We start from the raw sequence: 25375 nt of genomic DNA, 5'->3' as shown, positions 1-25375 counted from the left end.
TAGACACAGAAAAAATCTTTAAAAGCAATCGCCTCAAATAATGTATCGTCATCTTTAGATGTGAAACTTATTGTTACATGCAATCACTTTGCACTTTTTTTTATATGAATTGTCTTACTATGTATTAACATGCTTTTATGGATTTCTAATTTTGAAAATCCGAATAAAGATATATATATATATAAATATATATATATATATATATATATATATATATATATATATATATATATATATATATATATATATATATATATATATATATATATATATATATATATATATATATATATATATACATTACCTACTGGCGGTCGCCAGTAGGTATATATAGTTAGGATTTTTTCTCTATGGGTTTTTTGAAAATTCTATGTCTAATAACTTTGGCGTTTGTGGACGGAATTGGCTGAAATTTTCAGGAAAATGGCACATTTTGTTTCTGAGCAGCCCTTGAAAATTTGGGGGGGGTTCGTCAAGGGGGGGCCGAGAAAAAAGGGGGGTCCCAAAACGTGTTTTTAACATTGAGTTTTCCATAGGGCGGTTGGCCTCACTTTTAGCCCGAACGGCTGAATGGATTTGCACGAAACTTGGCAAAATTGTAGGGACTGGTAGCCCGATGTGCCTTTTGTAGGTCTCAATATATGTGCTCCAGTGGATTTTGAGAAATTAACGTTTAAAAAAAGATATATATCTGTAACAGCGGACCGGGCAGCGTCCTAGGACGCGTACTTTTCGCGCAACGGAGCTTTGTGAAGCGAAGCTGATTGGTTCTCCGGCGTCTGTCAACATTCCAAACAGTCCGTAGCGGCCGCCATCTTGTCTCTCGGTAGGATCGAGAGACAAGAGGAGGCCAAAGCGAAGGGGCAAATGACCATAAGGGGGAATAGTAGATCCTCGCTGACCCCCTAGGTTTGATGTGGAGGTTTTAAAAGGGCCCCGCGGGGCAAAAAAAAATAATAATAATAATAATCGAACACCTGAATGGATTTGCACGAAACTTGGCAAAATATTAGGGACTGGTAGCCCGATGTGCCTTTGCTAGGTCTCAATATATGTGCTCCAGTGGATTTTGAGAAATTAACGTTCAAAAAAAGATATATATCTGTAACAGCGCTCCGCTTCGCGTACTTTTCGCGTTACGGAGCTTTGCGAAGCTGATTGGTTCTCCGGCGTCTGTCAACATTCCAAACAGTCCGTAGCGGCCGCCATCTTGTCTCTCGGTAGGATTGAGAGACAAGAGGAGGCCAAAGCGAAGGGGGAAATGACCATAAGGGGGCATAGTAGATCCTTCCTGACCTCTTAGGTTTGATGTACCATTTTGCCAAGTTTGGTGTAATTCCGTTCAGCCATTCAGGCTGTAGACGTATGTAAATGTCCTATGGAAAATTGCATGGGGAAAACACATTTGAAAGTGTTGAAATTTAGAACCAATTAAAATGTTACTTTGGTTTTGTATTTGTGTGTGATGAAAGTTAATTGGTTATGTATATATGTCAAATGAGAGGAAACCACAGCCATTTTGTGATACTACTGTCTGAGGTACATTTGTGAGGAATTTTTGGTGGTGAATTTCTGGTGTTTGATTTACACAGTACTAACACTTCTGCTACTTTTAAAAAGGTGAGTTGTTAATTTGTAAGGGGAACTATGTTGTACACTTGAAGATAATTTGAAAAATGTTTTCTGTTATTTATTTGCAGTCCTTCTGTTATACTAAATACTTGATGAAGTTAGTTTTATATTATGTATTACTAAAAACGATAAATGAAAGTGATTATTTTTTTCTGCAATTTACAGCAAGCAATTTCAAAATAAAATGGCTCACAATGAAGAGACCGTGGCAATTTCTTTTGAATTGTCCACTACATTGATTGAAATTGAGAGCACCAATAATGAAATATTGTCACAAGGAGGACATGACTTGTATGATTCCATTAGATTGATTGAAATGGACAGCACCAAGAATGAAATATTGTCACAAGGAGATGACTTGAATGATTCCACTACATTGATTGAAATTGAGAGCACCAATAATGAAATATTGTCACAAGGAGGAGATGGCTTGTATGATTCCATTAGATTGATTGAAATGGACAGGACCAATAATGAAATATTGTCACAAGGAGGAGATGACTTGAATGATTCCACTACATTGATTGAAATTGAGAGCACCAATAATGAAATATTGTCACGAGGAGATGACTTGAATGATTCCACTACATTGATTGAAATGGACAGCACCAATAATGAAATATTGTCAGAAGGAGGAGATGACTTGAATGATTTTTTTGATCAATCTCTTGATGGCGAATTTATCGAGTGTTTGGAGACCATAGAGTTACAAGAATCATCATTGCAGACTTTTAATGAGGAGATTCCAGATGAGATGATTGAAGAGGAAATTACTGATGAGGACATGTTACTAGTTGTTTCAAATTTAGAAAATTTTGAAGAATAAATTTATATTTAGAAATCAAAAATTGTTTGAGACATTATTTATTTTTATTTTTAATTTATGAGGTTGTAGCGAAGTGATTGTAGTATAAAATGAGACTTATAGTATAGAGTGCAACATTTTTATGTTACATGGTAAGTTTACTCATATTTACTTCCCTTCTGCCACTATATTATCTCCAATGTGTATTTGACATGTCTTCTTCATCTCCGGCCTCCTTTCTCTCACTGTGTGTCTCCGATGCATCTTATCGCTGGTATTTTGTGTAATTACAGAAGAGAGTAAAATAAAATAGTTCGGAACGTGAAAAGGGGGCAAAGTAGAGTACTCCTCACCCCCTAGGCCTTTTTAGGCGGTCCCAAAAGGATCAGTTTCTGCTTTCCTGAGAGATTATGGTATGAGTTCCATATACCACAATAACTTGCATTACAACATGCAAGATATCTATCTCCTATTACCAACTTTTGGAGATATTCGCGCTAAGCGCGAATATCTCCAAAAAGTAACACCTGCCCTGAGCAGTTCTTAGCCATGTTATCCAATGGGAGGTGGATAACATGGCTAAGAGTATTAGCTCGGTAATGCATGAATATCGCTGAGTTTTTAGCGATATTCATGCATTGCGGCCGTTTATTATCGCATTTGCGATAAACCTTGATAATAGTAAGGTTTATCTTCGATAATTTCTGACGATGCTTAGTGGTAAAAAATTGGTTGGTAAGCATCGTTAGCGATAAATATCGCTTAACTTTGGTAATATGCCCCAACGTCTGTTAACGTTCGATTCGAAGGAAATGAGGAAGTGTTGAAAAACATTGTCTGCGCCATCTTGCCTTTTTTGAAATGCCACACTTTTGTCGTGCACGGCAGCCATTTTAGATGTCTTGACCAGACCCACTCTCTGCACGCTGTCGATTCGTAGCATGGCTCCTCACCCTCGCAAGCATCTTCCCCAGGCACTGGTCACCCCCGCTCTCTGTCTTATGCATGGGCAATAAACCTCCCCCCATCTGCGCTGCTCTTCCCTGAGAATCACACTGTGCCCGCCCGACACCTCCCTTTCGCCCTATTCACTACCGCACCCTGTGACACTCCTCTTCCTCTGTGTCCGATTGTCCAGGCTATCAGCTAGCCCTGCAGATGTAGTTTATGGCCCCAGCTGTAAAGAATCACCCCTCTTCAAAGGAGTTATAGTAGATCAAGGCCCACACCCGATGAGATCCGTCACACCACACGTGTTCCTACTATCTGAAAACTATCCTGTATTGTGATTGGGGAGGGGACCGAGCCTGAAGCGGAAGATTCCAGGAATGACTCTTTGTACATCAAAGTTTTTACAATTATGTGTCACATAAAAAATATATAGCACTCCAACAAAGTAGTAGGAATATAAAACTTTAATAACATATAAATATATACAACAAAACAAAAACAGTAAAAACATTTAAACAACGAAGAGACCGTGGCAATTTATTTTGAATTATCCAATAGATTTATTGAAATTGACAGCACCAATAATGAAATATTCTTGTCAGTAGCGGTCTGTTGTGCGAATAGTTCCAAGGCAGCAGAACGCGCTGAAATCTGGATGTCACGAAGGTGATGTCTAGCAAGTTGCCGCCCAGCAAATAACGGCGTGGGGCGCCGCGGGGGTGAGTGAGTCCAGTAGGCACCACAGCTATTCTTACCGGCATTGCAGAATTACTGCTGGGGACAATGCCTGTGCTGGAGCAGGGTCACAGCAGAAACAAAAAGGATTCTGTTGAAGATGTTGTTGGTTTTCAATTTGAAAACAGTTCTGGTGTCAACTGCTATGCTAATGTAGTGGTTAATGTTTTGTTTTCTCTAGAAAATGTAAAAGAGGGGGAGGCAGTCCAAAGTTCCGTTAAAAGGGCAAAGGAAAGGATCGGTGGTTTGAACTATCAGTCAAAAAGGGGAGGGGGTGCAACAATTTTTCCTACCGGGTCACACTGTGCTTTCACCGGAAGTGAGGTCTGCAGGATTCTAGTAATTCAAAGTGAGGCTGGCGCCGACGTCCCGCGGATACAGTTTCGTCACTCCACGGGTGATCATGGCAGTCATTCCCCATCGGGGGTGGGAGACTCCCGCGGCTCCTCTAGAATCTTCAAGGTCGTGGAGGACTACGGTGGTGGAGTCAACCAGTGACCGGGCCATTTCTTTATGCTGGGCCCGCTCTTGCCAGGTCGACCGCCATTTTGAGAGTTCGGTAGCTACTGGCGATCGCGGGGTCAAATGAACGGACGGGCTCCACCCTGCCGGGCGAGACGTTGCAGCATGGCCACAGTGGAAGAACTCTTTTCCGGGCGCCTGGACCGCTGAGGGTGCAGCTGGGAAGCCTACACTGGGGAGGCGGGAGAGGCCTGTTCGCACCGTCTCTCCCTCCCAGTGCACCCCACGGCGTCTCGCTTGAGATTTGTTATGGCCGGACCAGGCGATGAGGACGAGGGGGGGGTCGGAGGCATGTGCAAGACATCCCCCCCCAGTGTTGTCGCAGCCATTATAAAAGAAAGAAGTGTCCCGTCCGTCTTCGGGCCGGGCTTCCGGTGGATGTCGGCCGGACGCCCCTGGCTCTGGCCCCATGAACGGGTTTCTTGGTTTATCGGCTGCAGCCGGATTCCGTCGGCCTCGGCCCCCCGACCGTTGGTGGCCGGACCGGAAGAGCATGTGGCGGGACTACCTGCAACTCTCAAGGGCCACCGCGGCCGGACTGGGAGAGAGAGGGGAGGGTCGAGGAGACATTCCCCCCCCCCTGCAACTGTTCAGCGTTGTAAAGGCAATCCCCTGGCCGGGTCCCGTTGGTCTCGGCCTCTCCTCCGGCTACACCCTACGTTAGGATCTCCTGGCCGAGGCGTGGCAGCAGGACCTGCCTTATATGGGCTGCTCCCGGCTGGGCGTAGCCGGAACCCTGCCCCACCTTGGAAGTTTCCAGAGTGGGGGCGGATGTTCTACTGACTTGCATTTTCCCTAGTCTATCGATTTTTTTGGCGTGGCAGGCGGTGGGACAGCGAGGGGTGATTTGGTTTCTCTTACTGTTTTTCTGGTCTCTCACCACTGGCATATTTTAACGTTTTCTTGTTTCTAGGACATTAATAGGTTTTATCATTACGTTATGTTATCGTTTCTTTGTTCGTTGTTTAATAAAAGTTCATGTTCATCAGTGGCCTACTGATTTTCGTTTTCCTATTCTTTTCTTTCCAGGTTGTTTCATGCTAAAGTTTCTGTTAACAGGATACAGTGATCACTTCGTTATTATTGCATATGTCCTTTTCACTAGGGGTGCTCTCTGGTCGGGCCAGATGACGTATGTCTAGTAAATGGTCCGGGTGAAACAGGTGCATCAATCAGTGGGGATAGGCATGATAGATTACAACGGGGGAGAAAGGTCCGCATTACGTACCCTTTCACTACTTGCAAAGATTTTCCTACGTTTATTTGCAAACAGGGAATACCTCCAAAAAGAACTAATTCCCAAACAGTCAATGTTCGGACAATCAATCAATCAATGAGGAATGAAATAGGTACGACGTGTTAAAGGCTTGCGTTACCTACCCTTCACTATCTGCAAAGGGAGAGAGAATATTCCTATTCTTCCTCGTTTGCAGGTAGAGAAGATCCTTAAGAGAATTAACATCGAACAATTCAATGCTCGATTGAAACAATCAACAAGGGGTACTGTGAACACAAATGAACGCCGCTTATGTACATACGCATTGCTATTTTCAACAGGTTGTTCCTAATGTTTCTATTTTAGCGAGGTCAAAAAGAGATCCCATTAGTGGCCTACTGATTTTGCTCGATTCCTTTTGTTTTTTTACACGATTTTTCGCTATCTGCAAAGACTAAACAGAGTATTGCGACTCTGTGCTTGTTTGTAAATAGAGAATGAACCAAAGAGAACAATCAATCAAATGGAGAGAGAAGCAGGCACGACGGATTACAAAGGGGGAAAGGGCTGCGTTAACTACCCTTCACTATCTGCAAAGAGAGAGTACTCCTAATAGAAATGAGGGGTGGGGGGCAGCAATCAAAGCAGATCAGTGTGCATAAACACGAAAAAAAAAATTCTTACCACGTACTTGACATTCGACAGCTTATGATATTTGCTATTAAAAAACCATTGAAATTCACTGAAAAAACCATAGGTTATAGACCATATATAGTTAGGAATTAGCATTTACAAAACCTTGAAAATTCACTGAAAAAACCATAGGTTATAGACCATATATAGTTAGGAATTAGCATTTAAAAAACCTTATTTTACTCACACAAAACCATTGAAATTCCATATATAGTTAGTTGCACTAACTATATATTGCGCACCCGCAATCCACTGCTGATGATGTCACATATTACATCATTCATGACATGGTCAGTGACATCACTGATGACATCACTGATGACATCTCAAATGACATCACTGATGACATCTCATTTGACATCAATGACCACATCACTGATGATATCATTCATGTGACAATACAATGCATCTCCTCACATTTTAATATAACCTCTGTTTCACCCAGTGTTAAAAACAGAGTATAATTTTTGAAACCATTGACACACCAATACTAGTTACTACATACGTACTCACTGATTCCTACGTCTACACACACATTCACTCATTCACCCATACAATCATTCATACATACAATCACTCATGTTTACAACACAATCATATGCACTCATACACCTATACAGACACTCACACTCTGCCACTCATCCATGGAGTTACTCACACACCTAGTCAGTCCTGTAAAGAATCAATCACACTTCCATTTTCTACTCTATACAGTTAAACATAGAGCACCTTACGTTTTCAACCATATACTAACACATACTTACTCTCTTATACAATCATTGATACAAGTACACATTGATCTGTACAGAGTCACACACCTCCCATCCAGCCACACACACACTCAGTCTCCCATGCAAATACTTGGGCAATCAATCAATAACCCATATAGTTACTCATATAGCTACTGATCAACACATGCAGCAGTTTACAGAACAACAGACATAATGATGCACAAATTAAGACAGTTTAGTCACTAACCCATGCACTCAGTGAGACACATTTAATCACTCACTCATACATTCAGTCATGCACCTACTAAATCCTTCGTCCAGACACTTATACATCCACTCATTCTTCAATATGTAAGACATATTTTAACTTTACAGAAACATAGTCACTGGATGTTGTCATCAGTGATGTCACTGACCATGTCATGAATGATGTAATATGTGACATCATCAGCAGTGGATTGCGGGTGCGCAATATATAGTTAGTGCAACTAACTATATATGGAATTTCAATGGTTTTGTGTGAGTAAAATAAGGTTTTTTAAATGCTAATTCCTAACTATATATGGTCTATAACCTATGGTTTTTTCAGTGAATATATATATATATATATATATATATACATACATATATACATACATATATACATACATATGCACAATAGTTCTTGTTACATTTTATCACCCCCAGAAATCCTATGTTCTTAATACAGTGGCAATGCATGTTTGGAGCAAGCACTACCTTACCTCACCAATAATAAATAACTCCCATCTAACATGTTTTGTGGTCTATCGCTAAGGGCCATATTAAAGAATACAATACACGAAATGTGTAGAGCGCACAGCTGCTTTCAAAGAGGTGCCCCGCTGCTAGTAAAACGAGAAAGGAAGAGGTTAAGGTCAGCGAGTGAGGTACCTTATAAGCAAGAATCAAACGGCAAGCTTTTAAAGTTTTACCTGAAAATAGGTCCCAGAGGGCTTCAGGGCAAGTGGAGGGGAAGAGCGTTCCTCAGCTTGGAGGCAAGGAAGGCCAGGGATCTACTGCCACTTTTAGCCTTTTGTATGCAAGGTAGCGGGAAAATCTTGAGATTATTTGATCTCAAGAATCTGATTGACAGTGTGACTTGAACCTCTTCCAAAACAGATGGGGCCCTTATGCTTGTAGGCCCTGAAAGCAAAAGCAAGAGCCTGAAATGGGATTATTTTTAGTAACTGGGAGCTAGTGGAGTAGGCAAAGTAGGCACAGAGGCACGCGGGATAATCTATAAGATTGACCTGCAGCAGAGTTCTGCACTGTTTGAAGATGATGTTTTACGTAGGCAGGGAGGCCTAAATACAAACTGTTCGCATAGTCAAGTTTGGCTGTGATCAGTGCCTTGATTATTGTCTTGCCAGAGTCCACCGGGATACGGTAGAGCGACCTCCTTAGTGACTTCATTGTTGCAAAACTGCTGTTATTTAGGTTTCAAATGAAAATGTGTTGCCAAACTTTCACTTCAACAGTAGGGGCCGGACGAGGGGGCATCCAGTTCTTTAGGGCATCATTTGCTCGGATCCAGAGATGGCTTGGTTCCAAAGAAGAGGCAGCTTTTCATTTATCCATATAACTACTGCCTGCAGGCACAATTTAAAAGAACTCCACTTCACAGGCAAGTCCTCCTAAAAGGCAAGGAGGAGCTGAGTCTTATTCGCAATGGAGACCACTCGCATGCTCCATGACTCCATGAGCTTCACCAGTGGTTCAAGTTAGACATTAAAATTGATGGAGCTAAGCGCAGAACCCTGAAGTACACTGCAAACAGGTGGTTTGAAGGAGGAGGTGAAAGGGGTTAGGAAGCCTGAATGTGAGCGATCCTCAATAAAAGACTTTAGCCCCCGCAGGGCCTGATCTCTGATGCTGATTCCCTTGAGCCTGTCAAGTAGGAAGAAGTGAGACATGGTATTGAATGCTGAGGATATATCAAGTAGCATTACCATGACAGATGAATTGAAATCAAGGTTTCCTTTAAGGATTCTGGAACTTCGAGCAGTGCAGACTCTGGACTGTAAGTCACGTAGAAGCATTTATTTTTATAGAGGGATTAACGTGTCTTGTTTTCAACATTTGGGGATGATCCAGCGCTCTGTTAGGAAAACTGTCTCACCAACGCTACCCATCACCTCAATACTCACCATTAATCATGAAACACATAGAAAAGCCCATAATACCAATGAGACAATTTTTGAGCGACTGAATCATGTGGTCTGATTATCTAACTATTCACATATTATTTACATAGTTATATACAACTGCAGTTTATCTATTTTCACCATGGTTTTAAGAATGTATCATTTATTATTAATCAGGCCACTAAGGCGATTGGATCAACTGATGGAAACTAGACCATGAATAAACAAGACCAGCTTGTCTTTTCAAAGCTAATTTTATTAACTTTATTTTTCATAAGAATAAAGGCATTTACATATTAGAATCTTTATTTTATAAGCAAATAAGAAAGCAGCATTTATTAAGGAAATGAATTAATAAACTGACATTTTAAAGACAAGCTCAGAAACATGAAACATTAGCAGAATAACAGTTTCCATTCCCTAAACCTATTTCCCTGTATATTTCTCACTTCACCTAGAAAGGAAAAATCATTTAAAGTCTGCTGTCCTTACGTGCGCCAAAAGTCCAACATCATTTCACGTCATTCAGGAATCGGAAAGCAAGAGTGTCAGGTTTTATACCTTTCTTTCTAGCTAAACTTTCTACATTTTACATTCTTTCATGTAAATCCAAGCTTCTCATTGGCTGTTCTGTGTCAGTCCACGATTAAGTCACCTCCGATTTTTGACCAAGTCCAGGCTTCACATAAGCCCTATTTTTCTTTACTTCCACATCCTTTGGCTTCCTCACAAAAGATACTTTTTCCTCGAATTTAGAACATTTACTTCGTAGCTTTGGCAGACACTTTAAGTTTCTGTCCTTGAGCCTTCTCTCCATGAACACGTTTAACTCGACCAAAGAACTGCTTTTCAATTAACAATGACAGTGCAGTAAAAATCTCCACAGCTGCGCATGTGCGACGTTCTTCACTCTGATCAAGTTTTTCGCGTCTGCAGCTCTGTCAGCCATGTTTATTGAACCACCTTTAGGCCTCACTTTGTAAACTATTATTAAACAAACACAAGACATCAATTAATTAAATAATTGAGACCCATTCTGTTACCCATCCCCTTTACTAATTAATCATGTTGATTGTTACTTAGCAAAAAGCCCAAACAAGCAGCATCATATTTACCTCTCCTTTAGGAACTTCGTGAACTCCATGAGCTTTTGTCACAGAAATGACATAACATAAGCACACTAAATAAGCACATGCCATTAGTTAAACAGCCACATTTAATACTGACAAAGACAATAGACAAGGTTAATTTATTATTTTTCTCCTTGCGTTTGCAACTTAAAGCACATTAGTTTATCCCGTGTGTATCGATGAATGTAATCTTAAACTAAGTTGATTAGTAATGTCACCACAAGCTTATTAATTTTATTACAATTATGGGAGATTAACTTCACAAGTTTGAACAAAATCTTGTTCATCGCCTTGCTTCATCAGGGACGACGGCCAAGTCCAGGGAATCATTCAGAACTTTCTTTATAAGGGGGTTTGCAACGTGAGAGGCATATTTTAAAATGTAGGGATGGCAGGTGTCTAAATGGGAGCCTGATTTACATTTCTCAAGTTCTGCTACTGATTCCTCCAAGGAAACGTGGCGTAACTCTGTAAGTAAGGGGCCAGATCCCGATCCTGTGCAGATTGCATGGGGAACTTGTAAGAAATTGAACTGGAAGCTGATGGATTTAAGCATTTAATCATGAACTTGCGGCACAGCAACAGGCTACAACTGCCCAGCAATCAGGAACAGTGGACTGACCTGAGTGCTTAGCAGCCACATAAGATTCTCTGTGGAACTAGAATGTGCATTGTAAGATGCAGCAACTTTAAAGGGGAAGGGGGATACAGAGAACAGTAAAATGCAACTGTAACAGAACTACTCATAAATAGCCTGAATTTTCATAAAGAAGAAATTGGAGAGATCTTTGCTGAGCTCCATCAGGGGAGAAAGAATATTCTTACTTGCCGTGGAAGAGAGGAAGGGGTTGACAATTTTTAATAGTTCCCCGTGTTTATCAGAGGCTTCAAAAATGAAGGTTGCAAAAAAAGATTTTTGAGCTTTCCGAATTGAGGTGTGATAATGTTTCAGGGCTGCCCGATGAGTTGCTTTGGCTAACTTGTCAGAGGAGGATCTACATCTCCTATCTAGTTTTTTGCAAAGGGATTTCTCCAACCATTAGTGCCTCCGTAAACTATGGGGCAGATGGTTTGGCTCTTTTAGAAGTTGTGGATTTATTTTGGCCAAGGGTATCCAGTGCGTTGACCAGCCAGTTATTGAAGAAATCCAAGTCCTGATCTAGCGTATCACCCCAATTGAAGGCACTAGATTGTAATGTCTCCGTAAACTGAGCACACAAGATTTTATACCAAGGTACGTAACTTTTACTCGACATACCCTGTGAGCAGCAAGTCGTATTAGAAATAACATTAAAAGGGGATCAGAAAATGGTCTTACCATGTAAGGTTAAGTGCAGGTTTGACCAGGACTGAAGTCTGGTTCGCGTAAACGAGTTCAAGAGTATGGCCTGCTTTGTGTGAGGTCTCCTTTACTTTCTATTCAAGATTAAAGCCTTCCATTAAGGAGAGTAATTGCTTAACAAGACTGTTATTTGGGTCGTCCACATGAAAATTAAAATCACCTAGTACCATGAAATTGGTGTGGAGAGGAGATAGTTTACCTAATACATCAGACAGTAAATGCAGCAAGTTGACCGAGGTGTCCGAGGCGGATAAATGAGTACCCCCGATAGGGAAGAGGAGGGAGACAGAACAATAGTAGAAGATAGTCCTTCAATATTATTGGCGTTTGTTAGTTTGGAGACAGAGCTGGAATAAGAGGAGCAAGGTATGATTGCCAACCCCTACCCTCGCTAGGGCAATATCAGCAACCGAACTCTCTTTGAGACAAATTTTGGTGAGGAACAACATGTCCCAATGATTATCGGCAATGAGGATAAAAATTCCATGGGCATACCTAGGTAAAGAATGCCGATTTATAAGACAAGCTGACAAGGAATTGCAAATGGTCCTACCAGTTGAAGGGATTCTGTTGGCCTTGTCATATTTCAAGCTAGGTTTACTGGAATGATTAGGGGAAACCCCACTAAGGGACACATGCTCCCCATAGCTGAACCATTCAGAGTAAAGTTGCCTAAGTGATAGCATGGGGCATGGTGAAGCCTCAGCAACTCTCCTCTTGTGTAGGCCTTGTGGTAAGTCATGTGGAGGGTCCTACTAGCAGCAAGTTTGGCTCTGGCAGCTGTCTGGCAGACCAGTGAGACACCCGCAGGGTGAGATCCCTGTGTACCCTCAGTATCCTGTGGCTTATAAAAGAGCATAATTCAAACACTAGATTGCCCAAAACCTGAAAATGGTGTCTCCAAGTGTGATCACGGTACCAGAATGAGGAAGTGAACAACAGTGTAATGCAATTTCCATAATGAGTGCAAAAAATCAATGAAATAATACAGTTTTGACAAATAGTTCCCTCCCCCTCCGCCCCCCCATGCCATTTTCACTAATAGTTCCCCTGATGGTGCAAAACAGGGTTCTATAAAAAATGAAGTACAGTGCCTGAGACAAATAATGCTGTTTTCAAAAAACATCCCCAAAGTACAAAACAAGATTCACTAACACCATATTAAAGCAAAAGTGCAGAAAGCAGTTTTTGGGCACAAAGTTTGGTTAAAAAATTGTTTTTCAATTAAATTAAAACACCAGACCCTGTTAGGAGTTCGAAATCCATAGTGGCGGTTTCACCACCTACACACTGCAGGCCTGTCTGCAGTATTATGAGTGTGGTGGTTGGGCCACCACAGGACCACTGCAACTACCGTGGATCAAGGATCGTGCGGCGGTCGCCCAGTGGGCAAACGCACAAATATGCTGGTGGTGACGCTGCGGCAACGCCAAGCATATTAGAAGTTGCCTGTCACTCGCACTTATCATGGCGGTGAGCCCACCATGAAAAGGATGGTGGAGAAGCAACAAAGGGGTCTCAAACATGGCTCCCTGTCACTCTTAGGCCAGGTGGTTCAAGCGGGGATACATGTAGTGCCCCCCTGGTTTTGCATCCCCAGTTGCTGCACGGTGTGGCATGCATGCCACACCGTGCAGAAAGGTGCAGTTTACACCGTGAGAATAGCAGTCTTCATGTCAGGCTCTCATTGGGCCTGACAGACCGCTGCCTTAGAGAGCCGCAGCACCACCTGCCATACCAGGATTTAACTCCTAATCTGGTGGGCGGTAGCACCTTGGCTTTGGTGGTCCTACAGCTGACGGTGTGTTGAACTGTCTGCTGTAGGACTGCCAAAGTCATAATAAGGCCCTTCGAAAACATAGAAAACTTTTGTAATCTTAGAAGTACAGAAAATAATTACTAGTGCTTAGTTAAGGCATGCCCTCTCCTGCAGCTTTAGGCAGACTGGTGGCACATGTAGTTAAAGAGCTGCAGCAGTGCTATTTTACCACCTTAGACAGTGGTAAGTCATTGATATCGCATGGATATATGACGGTACAACGCGTACCGTCACAACGCATACCTTTACAACGCGGCCGTGACAACGCAAGTCGTTACCACGACTTGCGTTGGGGGGGCGCAGATTTCGAATAGTTTAATTTACTATTCTAACACCAGTCCCCGTGGACCCTAGGGAAGGTGTTAGGATAGTAAATTAACTATTTTTAGACCTTGAGCGCCCTCCAGCGCAAGTCGTGGTAACGACTTGCGTTGTCACAGCCGCGGTGTAAAGGTACCGCGTTGTGAAAACATCGTTGTAAACGATGTTTACCATATCGGATATATGACGGTACAACGCATAGACCTTCCAGGTATGTATTGCCTTAGGCTGGAAATGCTGCAACATTTACTGACATATCTAAAATAAACAACAGAAAATAGCATACAAAGAGCAACACAACACTACAATTAAAATATAAAAGAACAGAACGCAGTCAAAAGAGAACTCTACATAAAAAGCACAATAAAATACAACAATCGTACAATGTAAGGATTGCAGCACAAAAACATAGCAGAACAAAAAAGCAGCGCAACACATCCCCACCACAACAAAATTCTACAAAACAAATGCTATTGACACCTATTAACACTTCCAAAAATTCAATTTTCGTAATATGGTGGTTAAAGGTGTTTAGAGCAAGTACTGTCTTAACTTACCACTAAGGAAATGAAATTGTGCCAATGAGAAATAATTTGTGATTTTGCCCACGCCCCTTAATCTCTACACTGTTAAAAGATTGTGTGAAGCATTCGTTCCAGGCCGATTATCACAACCAGTATTCCCCAGTGTGAAGTGAAAGTAATTTTGGTAATGCTGTTTGCTTCCTGTATAGCACCAGCCAAACCTGAGATGGAAACAAATGAAGCAAAGATCAAGAATAAAACAATCAAGTGGAAGAAACTATCTGACTGTAACGGAGTGATTCAAGGTTACCAGGTATTATCCCTTCTTTGTGGGTTCAGCTGTTTATTTTCAACTTTTTTTTTTTTCTTTTTACTTTCTCTTTCTCTCCTTTTTTGTTCATTTCTACTTTTACTCTTTATCTTTCTTTCATACCCTGTTTCATCCTTTTTTCTCCTTTGGGTGCTCTTTTTTTTTAATCAGTTTCTTTATTTCGTATTGTCACCGTAGTGTAATGTTTTCTTGTAGGCACCTTTCCGGGTCTAGGAGATGTAAAGGTCTAAATGAAATGAGAAAAATGTATAATAAACAGTGGAGGCACCTCAAATAAAGGGTGGTGGGGCAGTAGTGGGAGCACGGGAGGAGGAGGTTGCGCGGGGGTTAGAAATAATAGATTTTTCTTTTTTAAAGTGTACCTTTTGCTTCCGCCCACCTCCAAAAGAAACCAATACATTTTTAAGCCCATTAGCCAATATTGCCATAAAAAAAATCATCATTGGCTTTCAATTTTACAGGAATTGGCTGTGCACCAAACTATGGCAAATCACATTTGCTGGCCACCAGACACTTTTGTAAACCATTAATATAGATTATGAACGGAAAAGGTACCAGTACACACTCCAGTCAAACTCCTCTCTCAATGCTAAAATGATCAGACTATTAGACTTGACATCCTTGGCCTTGTTTTCTCTTAACTTGTGCTCTCTTAAAACATGTTAAATTGGTTTGTACCCCAATTTAATTTACTTGTAAGTCCCTAGTAAAATGGCGATAACTGTGCCCAGAGCGTTTCACTTAAATGCTACTGATGGGCCTGCAACACTGATTGTGCCACCTACTCAAGTAGCAAATTAAATATTTCTCAGCATTGCCATAGCAGTCTCAGTGTACAGTTTTAAACTGCCATTTTGACCAGGCAAAATATACCTTTTGCCCGGCCCAATACCTTCCTTTTTAATACATATAAATCACCCCGGAGGAAGGCACTAAATATCCCACAGGACAGGGTGTAATGTATTTAAAAAGCAGGACATGTACTTTTAAGTTTCACATGTCCTGGCAGTGAAAAATCTTAAGTGAGTGTTTACTACTGCAAGGTCTACCTCTTACTTAAGATAACATTGGAGTTACCTTATTACATTTTTATAAGTTTAATTACCTAATGGGAACGGACCCCCAGATCCTGTTTGGTGTCTTTGGAGTTAGAATGAAAAATCATAACATGGTTGGTTGGATTTTAAGTTACACTTTTGAAAATGAAACTTTCAGAACAATGGCATTGTCTTGCCTTAGCTATTTGGTGCATACAGCCTGTCTCTGTGTCACTTGACTGGGAGTAGTTGACAGTTGGGCTTTGTGTATTCCTGCTAGAGAGTGACACACAATGGGGAGCTTAGGTGTGACTGGATGGGTCATTACTGGCAGAATGAGAGGGAGGAGCTGGACCCATCCCTACTTAAACTTGAATAGGATGTGTCCTGCCTCCATACAAGGGGCTGCATACCCCCGGTTTAGTCTGGGACAAGAAGGCAGGGCATGTGTGCACGTCAAAGGCATGCCTCTAGAAGCTTCTTCCACCCTCCAAAGGCACAACTTGGTATAAATATTAGACCTCAGATGCCACCTCTTCAGCACATTCCTGGACCTGCGGATTCTCTACCAGGAAGAAGGACTGATGTGCTTCTGAAAGGACTGTCAATCTGCAGGACTGCTGCTCTGAAGGAACTGCTGCCCTGCAGTGCTGACCTGCTGTCTCCTGCCCTCTTGCTTGATGAGAATAGAATAGGTCCTTCTACTTCCCTCTTGAACACAGGACATCAGAGTGACTCTAATGGCTAGTTTGCTGGCCTTCTGATCTGAGCCTCTGGGAAATAAAAGGCTCCTCAACACCCTGCCTAAGCCCCTGGGCTTAGCTCCAGTGAGTGCCTGGCCCCCAAGTGGTGCTCCTCCGGTCTGGGATCCTTAGTGTGGCTCTGTAAACTGTATTCAAGCTTTTGGGCTCTTTGCATCGAGACCTCACTGCTCACATACTGCAATTCAAGGTAAAACTCCAGCAGCTGCCTCTGCCTGCTACAGTCTCAACCACTAGTGGGGGCCCGCCAAAGCGAAGATCCCGCAAAGCCATTTGCTACGCCGGCAGTGTCCTGTGATGCTCTCCCTGTTTCTTGTGGCCTCCTCCACAACGAATGGGAGAAAATGGGACTCTTGGCATGAATTTGAGAAGGTAAACTTCACGGTCCTAACATGGTGACTCTAGCTAACCTGTGCTCTATCACAGTCGGCTTGAAAATTTGACTTCAAACTGGTCAAGCACAACCAAAAATCTTTGGTTGCCACTATGTGCTTTTTTTTGCTGATGGGATTTTTATCGTTCTGATGTGAGATCCGTTTGTGGTGTCTTTTCATTGTATTACTATTTGAAGTGTTGCACACATTCTTAACACATTGCCTCTAAGTTAACTCTGACTGCTCTCTGCCAAGCTATCAGAGGGTTGAGTACAGGTTAATTTGGGGTCTGCTTGTGCCTTACCCTGACAACGTTTGTGGTTGCTGCTTGACCATGGGTCACACTCCAGTACCAACAACCCAATTTCACATACAGAGCATTCCCCATGTGGCCCATATTTGACATTTGCTTTGATGTCAGGGTAAAGTTGTGTCAAATAACTTACAATTGGTCATTCTATGCTGAGACAGTTTCAAGTTTACTTTATTTGCATAGTTAATTAAAAACATTGCAATACAAAAATATATACTCATTTAAAAACTGTCATGTCCAATACATCTATGCTGAGACAGAACATAATCTCCTACAACTTAGACTGATTAACACAATCAAATGCAACGCTTAAAACCATGAAGGCTACAGGTAAACAGTCTTTCTTTGCCATACTGTATGTGTTAACTAGCTGATACGGATTCAGACACTGTTCAAAAGTACCTAGTCCTCGCCGAAAGCCAGATAAGTGTTTGCTAGAATACAGTTGTCTTCATCCCAGGTCGCAAGTCTGTCCATTAGAATTTTTCACATTATCAAGAGTAGAGTCTAAAAGGGAAATTGGCCAATACCATGTAGGGTAGTCCTCGTCAACCTTTTTAAATAGGAGGGCTATCGTTGAATGAGACCAGGATGGAGGCAGTCCACACTTTATAGTACTATTTAGAAAATTTTCACAACAGGAGCCCAACTATTGCATTCATTTTCTAAACAACCATCCTACCTACATCTAGATGAGTGGGCATGCCACCTTTGGGGCTCCTATTAATTGCTGAAATAGCATTAGGAACCCCAAAGAATAAAGAAGCAGAATAGCTATGTGGGGGCTTGTCCACAGATAGGGCACTCAGTACTGAAGACTGAACTAAAGAATATACATCACTAAAAAGTGTAACCAATCTGTCTACAGGGATCACAGTGATCAAACCAGGACCAGTGGCATCTTACAAAAAGGGATAATTTATCCCTTTCCAAATGGCACATTTGACATTGGGGATAATAGCTGACCCTAGGGCATCCTAAGTGTGTTCTCTTATGCTTGATTTTGTGGGCTACACAGCCTTTTATTAACCTGATGCACAAGCTCATACTTGTAGGACAAATATGCAGGCTGCATCCCCTTTTCAGTTCATAGTACCACAAGCAACCATAAATTGGTCCAGTTCTTTACATGTACCACATATTTACTTGGACTGTATGCATCAAGTTATCTGCAACACCTTCAACTTGTTTACACTCTCATACTCACCCACTGAAGACCTCCTTTGTATTTCTTTGTAGTCAAATGCTTAGGTGAAAAAATTAGGAATCATGCACTGTACATGATGACCAGTTAGTATATTACTTATCAAAGATAAAATTAAATTATGATCTTGCATCAGGCCTTGTCAGCCAGGGGGCCTTCTGAGTTACTGCAAGTTCCTGCTGAGGCACCAAGGTTTTGATGGAAAACACTTTAAACTCAAGGAGTTGTTGTATTCTTTAGCGTCCATTTTACCTGCCAACCTACTCAATACTCCCAGGACTGTATAATGATGGGATATCTTGTTATCTGCCCAGCCGAAGCCGCTTTGGTGTGGGCTACACCTTACGTCATGGCTACTGACCCCAGTCTAAATGATTAATTTTGCCTTTCTATTGGCAGTTTGAGAGGGTGGATTTTGAGAATGCTGCAGAAGATGCCTTGTGTGAGAATTTAACAAGGCTCTCATGATGTAGTGTCCTATGTGACACTCTTTAAATGATTGGCTGCGTAAACAACTTAGGTGGAGAAAAACCTATTGACTTTATTCCACAAGGAACTCGTATTTTTAAATGAACCAATTAAGTTGGCTTTGTACATCAAACATCGTTTGAATGAAAGGAAGAAATAAAGAAAAAGAGAGAGAGAGAAAGAGAGAACGAGAGAGAAAGAGAAAGAGAGAACGAGAGAGAAAGAGAGAGAGAGAACGAGAGAGAGAGAAAGAGAGAACGAGAGAGAAAGAGAGAGAGAGAAAGAGAGAGAAAGAGAGAGAAAGAGAGAGAGAAAGAGAGAGAAAGAGAGAGAGAAAGAGAGAGAAAGAGAGAGAACGAGAGAGAGAAAGAGAGAGAGAAAGAGAGAGAGAAAGAAAAAGAAAGAAACAAAGAAACAAACAAAGAAACAAACAAAGAAACAAAGGAAGGAAGGAAGGAAGGAAGGAAGGAAGGAAGGAAGGAAGGAAGGAAGGAAGGAAGGAAGGAAGGAAGGAAGGAAGGAAGGAAGGAAGGAAGGAAGGAAGGAAGGAAGGAAAGGGTTTCAGTCACAGCCTTCCACCTAAACTTTGAAGGTGCTTGAACCTCGTAAAGTAAAGAGTCCCATTCCTTGTTCATCTTTAGAGGAACCTGCGCAAATAGAAACTACAAGAGGGCCACTGTCAGAAGAAGAGAGGCGAAGATGGAGGTTGAAGGGGCTCTGTCTATACTTTGGAGAGAATGGTCATTTGTCCCATTAGACAAACAAAAACCCCAGGAAACTAATAAACCTATCCTCTTAGAGGAAGGAAGATTTGGTTGATGTAACCCTTCCTTAGGTTTTGTCTTCTGAACACTAAAGTGAGGCTGCAAATGTCCTCCTTTTTCGTTACCCAGCTCCTTTGGAACTAGTTTATCCAGTGTATCATTCTGAGTCTTATTAGATTTTGGGGCAACAGATATGTTTATGAACAAGAATTGAGCCTTAAAGAACAATCTTTCTATTCAAGCAAAGGCTTAGGTGGATATTGTACAAAGTGTAGAAGGTACTCCGTTAGTTTCGGGACCAGTCACTCTGCACTGAACCCCTTCATGTGTCCCTGTGTAATTATCATGAAAAAATGGAATTTGATTTAGTACCATCACTAAACCATCTTGTGATTTTTATAGTTTCATGGCTAGTTTTTCATAATCAGTGTGTCTTAACTAATCTACTAGAGTATTATACCATTGCTATGAGCAGTGTGCTCAAAATTGTCTACGTTAAAGCAAACCAAATTTCAGGAAGTCCTGGTCTGTCCTGATATGTCAGAAACTCTAATTTCGGCATTGTCCCTTATTTATGAATTATATCAGGACTTCAAAGATGTGTTTGAGAAAATAAGACTAATATGCTGCTTCAATATCGAAGTTGTGGCTGTGCTATAAATATGGAGCCAGGATTCGAGATTCTTTAGGGTAGAAAAGAAGATGATGCAAGAGTATCTTGACCGAAATGTGGAGAATGGCCAAATTGTTCTATTGACATCTCCTGCAGGGGCTCCTCTTTTCTTTGTACCCAAGACAGAAAATGAGTTAAGGCCTTTTGCTAGTTATTAAGGTGATAATATGATCACACATACAAATCATTGCCCTCTGCCATTAATTAAAGATATCTTGGAATCTGTACGAGAATACAGAACTATTCAAAATTCGAACTTAGAGAGGCCTACCCTTTGTTAAAGATAAAAGGAGATGAATGGAAAATAGCTTTTAGAAATCAGTTTGGGCACTTTGGGTACTGAGTGAGGCCCTTTGGTTTAAATAACGCTCCTACTGTTTTCCATTGCTTCATGGAAAATATTTTTTTATGACAACCTGAATCAAAATGTAATAGTTTATCTGGACAACATGTTGTTTTTTTGGTGAGCAGTCAACATATGGACAAATAAATATCGACCTACACTAATATTGAATTGATAATATCGAAGGGACAGAATATCGATGTTCAGAATGTCGATGGACAGAATATCGACCCTAAGGTAAGTAACATTGATTTTTTTTTTATATCAATGTAAGTAATATTGAAGTTAGTAATATCGATATCAAAGATATCGATGTTACTAAAATCATTGTAACTAAAAAGAATATTTATATTATTGTTATGTTTTTTATTATGTATTTAATATGTATGTGTTATATGTATTTTGTTAAGTGTTTTACTGGTTTTATAATATATTTATACAATTTTTATATGTGAAAAATGTTTTTTTAAGTCAATTGTGTTTTAGTACCGTAGCGGGTTGTGGGTTTATAGGGGAATAGGGTGGGTAGTAATTTAATTATACTAAACCAATTGTTATTTTTTAGGCATTATAAATTAATTTTAATTAATTTTTGCGTTTAAGTTCTGTAGCGGGTTGTGGGTTTATAGGGGAATAGGGTGGGAAGTAATGTAATTATATTACATTAATTAATAATTAGTAGGAATTATTAAATATTTTTTTTTTAAATGTTGCATTTTAGTTCTCTAGCGGGTTTTGGAGTTATAGGGGAATAGGATGGAAAGTAATTTAATTGTAATTAAGTAATAGTTTATTTTCATTTATTGATATTGATAATTATTTTATTGGTAATTATTCATTAATGTTTATTAAATGGTTATTATTTTTTATTAATTAATAATTATGTTAAATGTATTAATTTATTATTGGAGTGTGTTGTGCGTTTATAGGGGAATAGTGTTGGAAGTAATTGAAATTTAATTTAGTAATTATTACATTTATTGTTGGGTATTGATAATTAATTTATTGGACATTAAGGGGCCCATTAGGATGGCGGGCGGATTGCCCCGCCAGTCTGGCGGTAGCCACCGCCAGCCTGGCGGGGCGATCCGCCCGGCATCCTTACTGCAAAGACCCCCGCCATATTAAGATGGCTGGGGGGTCCGCGGCAGACGGAAAGACCATCCGCCGCTTTTCAGTCCAGTCGTCTTGCGACCGGGGCGGAAAAGGGGTGTATATGGTTGCGGTTTATATCAGACACCGCCAGCCATATTACAATGGGCTGTAAACTATGCCATTGCCGCCACAGAAAGGCATGCGGAGTCTCCCTGCAGGGGCCTGTTGCGGGCGCCCAAGTACTCCGGGAGGATGGCGGTGCACATGGCCGGTACCTATGGTACCCCCAGCATTTCAATGTACAACATGACAGGCATAACGCGGTGATTGTCATGTTGTACACTGAAAAGCACTACGTGCATTTTTAGCATTGAGGCAGGCGGTGCTGAGAGCACCGCCCGCCACAATGTTAAAAATGCAGGATGTGCCCGCCACGGGTGCATCCTAATTCCCCCCATGGGACCCCCGCCCTTATGGCGGGCGGGCCCGTCATCCTAATATCCCCCTAATTATTAATTGGTAATTATTTTAAATTATAATTTAATTGGTATGAAAATTAATTTGTTGATTAATCATTACTTGGTAATTAAATAGCATTAAATATTATGTATTGATATTTTAATTAATATATTAATAAGTCATTATAAATTGGTAATTGGCATTTTTAATTATTGTTTTTTGGTATAGAAAATATTTAATTGTTCAATATTTTTCAATTGGTAATTACTTTTTAATAATCAATATGTTTTTTGTTATGGAAAATATTTTTTGCAATATTTATTATTTGGTAAATTCATTTTTATTATTTATCATTTATTGGTATGTATTATTAAATTATTGTTAATTAATTATAATTGGTAATTATGTTTAATAAATATTTATTGGAATTTGTAAATAATTCATAGTTATTTAATATTTAACTCATTAATTATTTATTTATTTATTTATGGCATTTATAGAGCGCGCTGTTACCCATGGGTGTCCTGGCGCTATGTAAAATCTCTACAGAAGGACCGAGCCAGGCAGATACCTGGTCCACTATTCTGAAAACAGCCAGGTTTTTAAGTTCTTTCGAAAGATGAAAAGTTTTGAAATAGCTCTGAGCTGAAGGGGAAGTTTGTTCCATGCTTTAGCTGCATTTGCCAATAAGGTTTTGCCACCCCAGGTGGCCTTTCTGACAAATGGGACATGCACCAGTTTGGCATCTGATGATCGTAACCGTCTGCTAGGCGTATACCAATAGAGATGTTCTTTTAAGTAGGCCGACCCTACTCCGTAGAGGGCCTTGTGTACTAGACACATCGCTTTAAACATGGTACGCTTCCTAAGTGGCAGCCAGTGTAATTTTCGTATCTCATCAGCTATTGGGGCATATTTGGGAATGCCCAACAGCAGTCTAGCAGCTGCATTCTGTAAAAGTTGTAACTTCTGCATTGCATCTTCCTGAATGGTAAAATAGAGACTATTACAGTAATCCAGCCTCGACATGGTGAGAGCTGTAATCACTGTTTTACAGCACTCCGACGGGAGCAAATGCAGAATTTTTTTGCACGACCTCAGGGCATAGGACGTGGCAGATGCCACCGAATTAACCTGGTCTTTAAAGTTAAGCTTCGGGTCTATCCATACCCCTACATTTTTTACCTTTTTGATAGGTACGGGAAGAGGACCCATGGAGTCAGGCCACCAGTCTGGTGTCCAGAAATTGGCATCATTCCCAAAGCATACCACCTCCGTCTTATTAGAATTCAACTTTAGGCAATTCTGGGCCATCGAAGTCCCCACTGCGTTCATGCAATCGTTGAATCGTATTGCTGTGCTTTTAGACTCCGCAGGAAGGAGAGACACCACTAATTGGGTATCGTTAGCGTAGCTAGTAAGGCTGAACCCAAAAGACTGAATGAGAAGAGTGAGGGAGGACACATAAATATTAAAAAGTGTCGGACTTAGTGAGGACCCCTGAGGGACCCCACATGGTAATGAAAACGGAGCAGATACAAATTCTCCCAATGCCACCTGTTGAGTACGATTAGACAAGAATGATTTTAAGAGTTTCCAGGCTGTGCCCTGAACCCCGATCTCCTGCAGCCGATCCATCAACAATAAGTGATGGGCCATGTCAAATGCTGCAGAGAGATCCAACAGGATCAGGGCCGCCTTACCGCCTAGATCCATGATAGCCCTAATTTCTTCTGTTGATTTCAATTATTTTATTTATAAGTATGTTAATTTTTGCCCCTACTCTATCCAACACTTTCCATACTGTTGCACTCTTTGGAGTGGGAATAGTAAGTTTAACTTCTAAGCTATCAAACACTTTCCCTACTGTTGCACTTTCTGGAGTGGGAATAGAAATTTTTACCCCTACGCTATCCAACACTTTCCCTACTGTTGCACTCTCTGGAGTTGGAATAGTAATTTTTACCCCTACGCTATCCAACACTTTCCCTACTGTTGCGCTCTCTGGAGCTGGAATAGTAATTTTAACCTCTACGCTATCAAACACTTTCCCTACTGTTGCACTCCTTGGAGTTGGAAGAGTAATATTAGGCCTTACGCTATCCAACATTTTCCTTACTGTTGTTTTTTTGGAGTTGGAATAGTGGTTTTAGTCCATCCACTATTTAATATTTTTTGTATCAATTTAGCTAATGTAGTATATAATGAATTTGAAAATTATTAAAAGTAGATTTTTAATTTTTTTTTTAAATTATTTAATTTTTATTTGTTATTGTTTTATGTGTATAGATGTATTTGTAATTCATAATAGTTTTTAGTAATGTATAAGGTATTAAAATTATTAAGAAGTATATATATTATATATCACATGTATATGTTTAATTAATGTTTTAGTAAAAAATATATAAATTACGTATTACTTTTAAACATTACAAAATATTTTAAAACTATGGGGGTCATTAGGATGGCGGGCGGACTTAGTATGCCCGCCATCCTATCGGTGAATGGGACCGCCCGCCATAAGGGCGTGGGTCCCATGGGGGGTATTAGGATGGGCCCGCCACTGTGGCGGACGCATCCTGCATGTTTAGCATTGTGGCGGGCGGTGCTCTCAGCACCGCCCGCCACAATGCTAAAAATGCATGTGACGCATTTACATAAACAAAGCGGCAGGCACCGCGCGGTGCCTGCCGCTTTGTTTATGTAAATGCAGGGGGGTACCTCTGGTACTCCCCGTTTGCACCCCCCACCTCTCCTTCACTCTAAGTGCCCGCAGGGGGCCCCCAAAGTGAAGACCGCATGCCTTTCCGTGGCGGTATCGCCACCACGGAAAGGCATCACAAACAGCCTATGCTAATATGACTGGCGGTGTCTGTTAGACACCGCCACCATATTAAGCCTTTTCCGCCCGGTCGCCTTGCCACTGGGGCGGAAGAGAGGCGGACGGTCTTCCCCTCCGCCACGGAC

At 41.0% G+C, this 25375-nt stretch overlaps 1 protein-coding gene across 1 annotated transcript in view; it reads left to right on the top strand.

The window, feature by feature from the left end:
• Window positions 1-25375, top strand: part of LOC144819257 (receptor-type tyrosine-protein phosphatase mu-like) — a 643238-nt gene that overhangs the window by 241334 nt on the left and 376529 nt on the right. Inside the window, exon 2 of the mRNA XM_078677226.1 lies at window positions 14796-14899. Within this exon, the coding sequence (XP_078533352.1) occupies window positions 14813-14899 (87 nt within the window). The 5' untranslated portion in view covers window positions 14796-14812. The remainder of the gene's footprint in view (window positions 1-14795; window positions 14900-25375) is intronic.

Source organism: Lissotriton helveticus, chromosome 2_1 (assembly GCF_964261635.1).
Source record: "Lissotriton helveticus chromosome 2_1, aLisHel1.1, whole genome shotgun sequence".
Taxonomy (NCBI): domain Eukaryota; kingdom Metazoa; phylum Chordata; class Amphibia; order Caudata; family Salamandridae; genus Lissotriton; species Lissotriton helveticus.
Note: the sequence above shows the minus strand (reverse complement) of the source record. Positions and strands in the feature narration are given on the sequence as shown.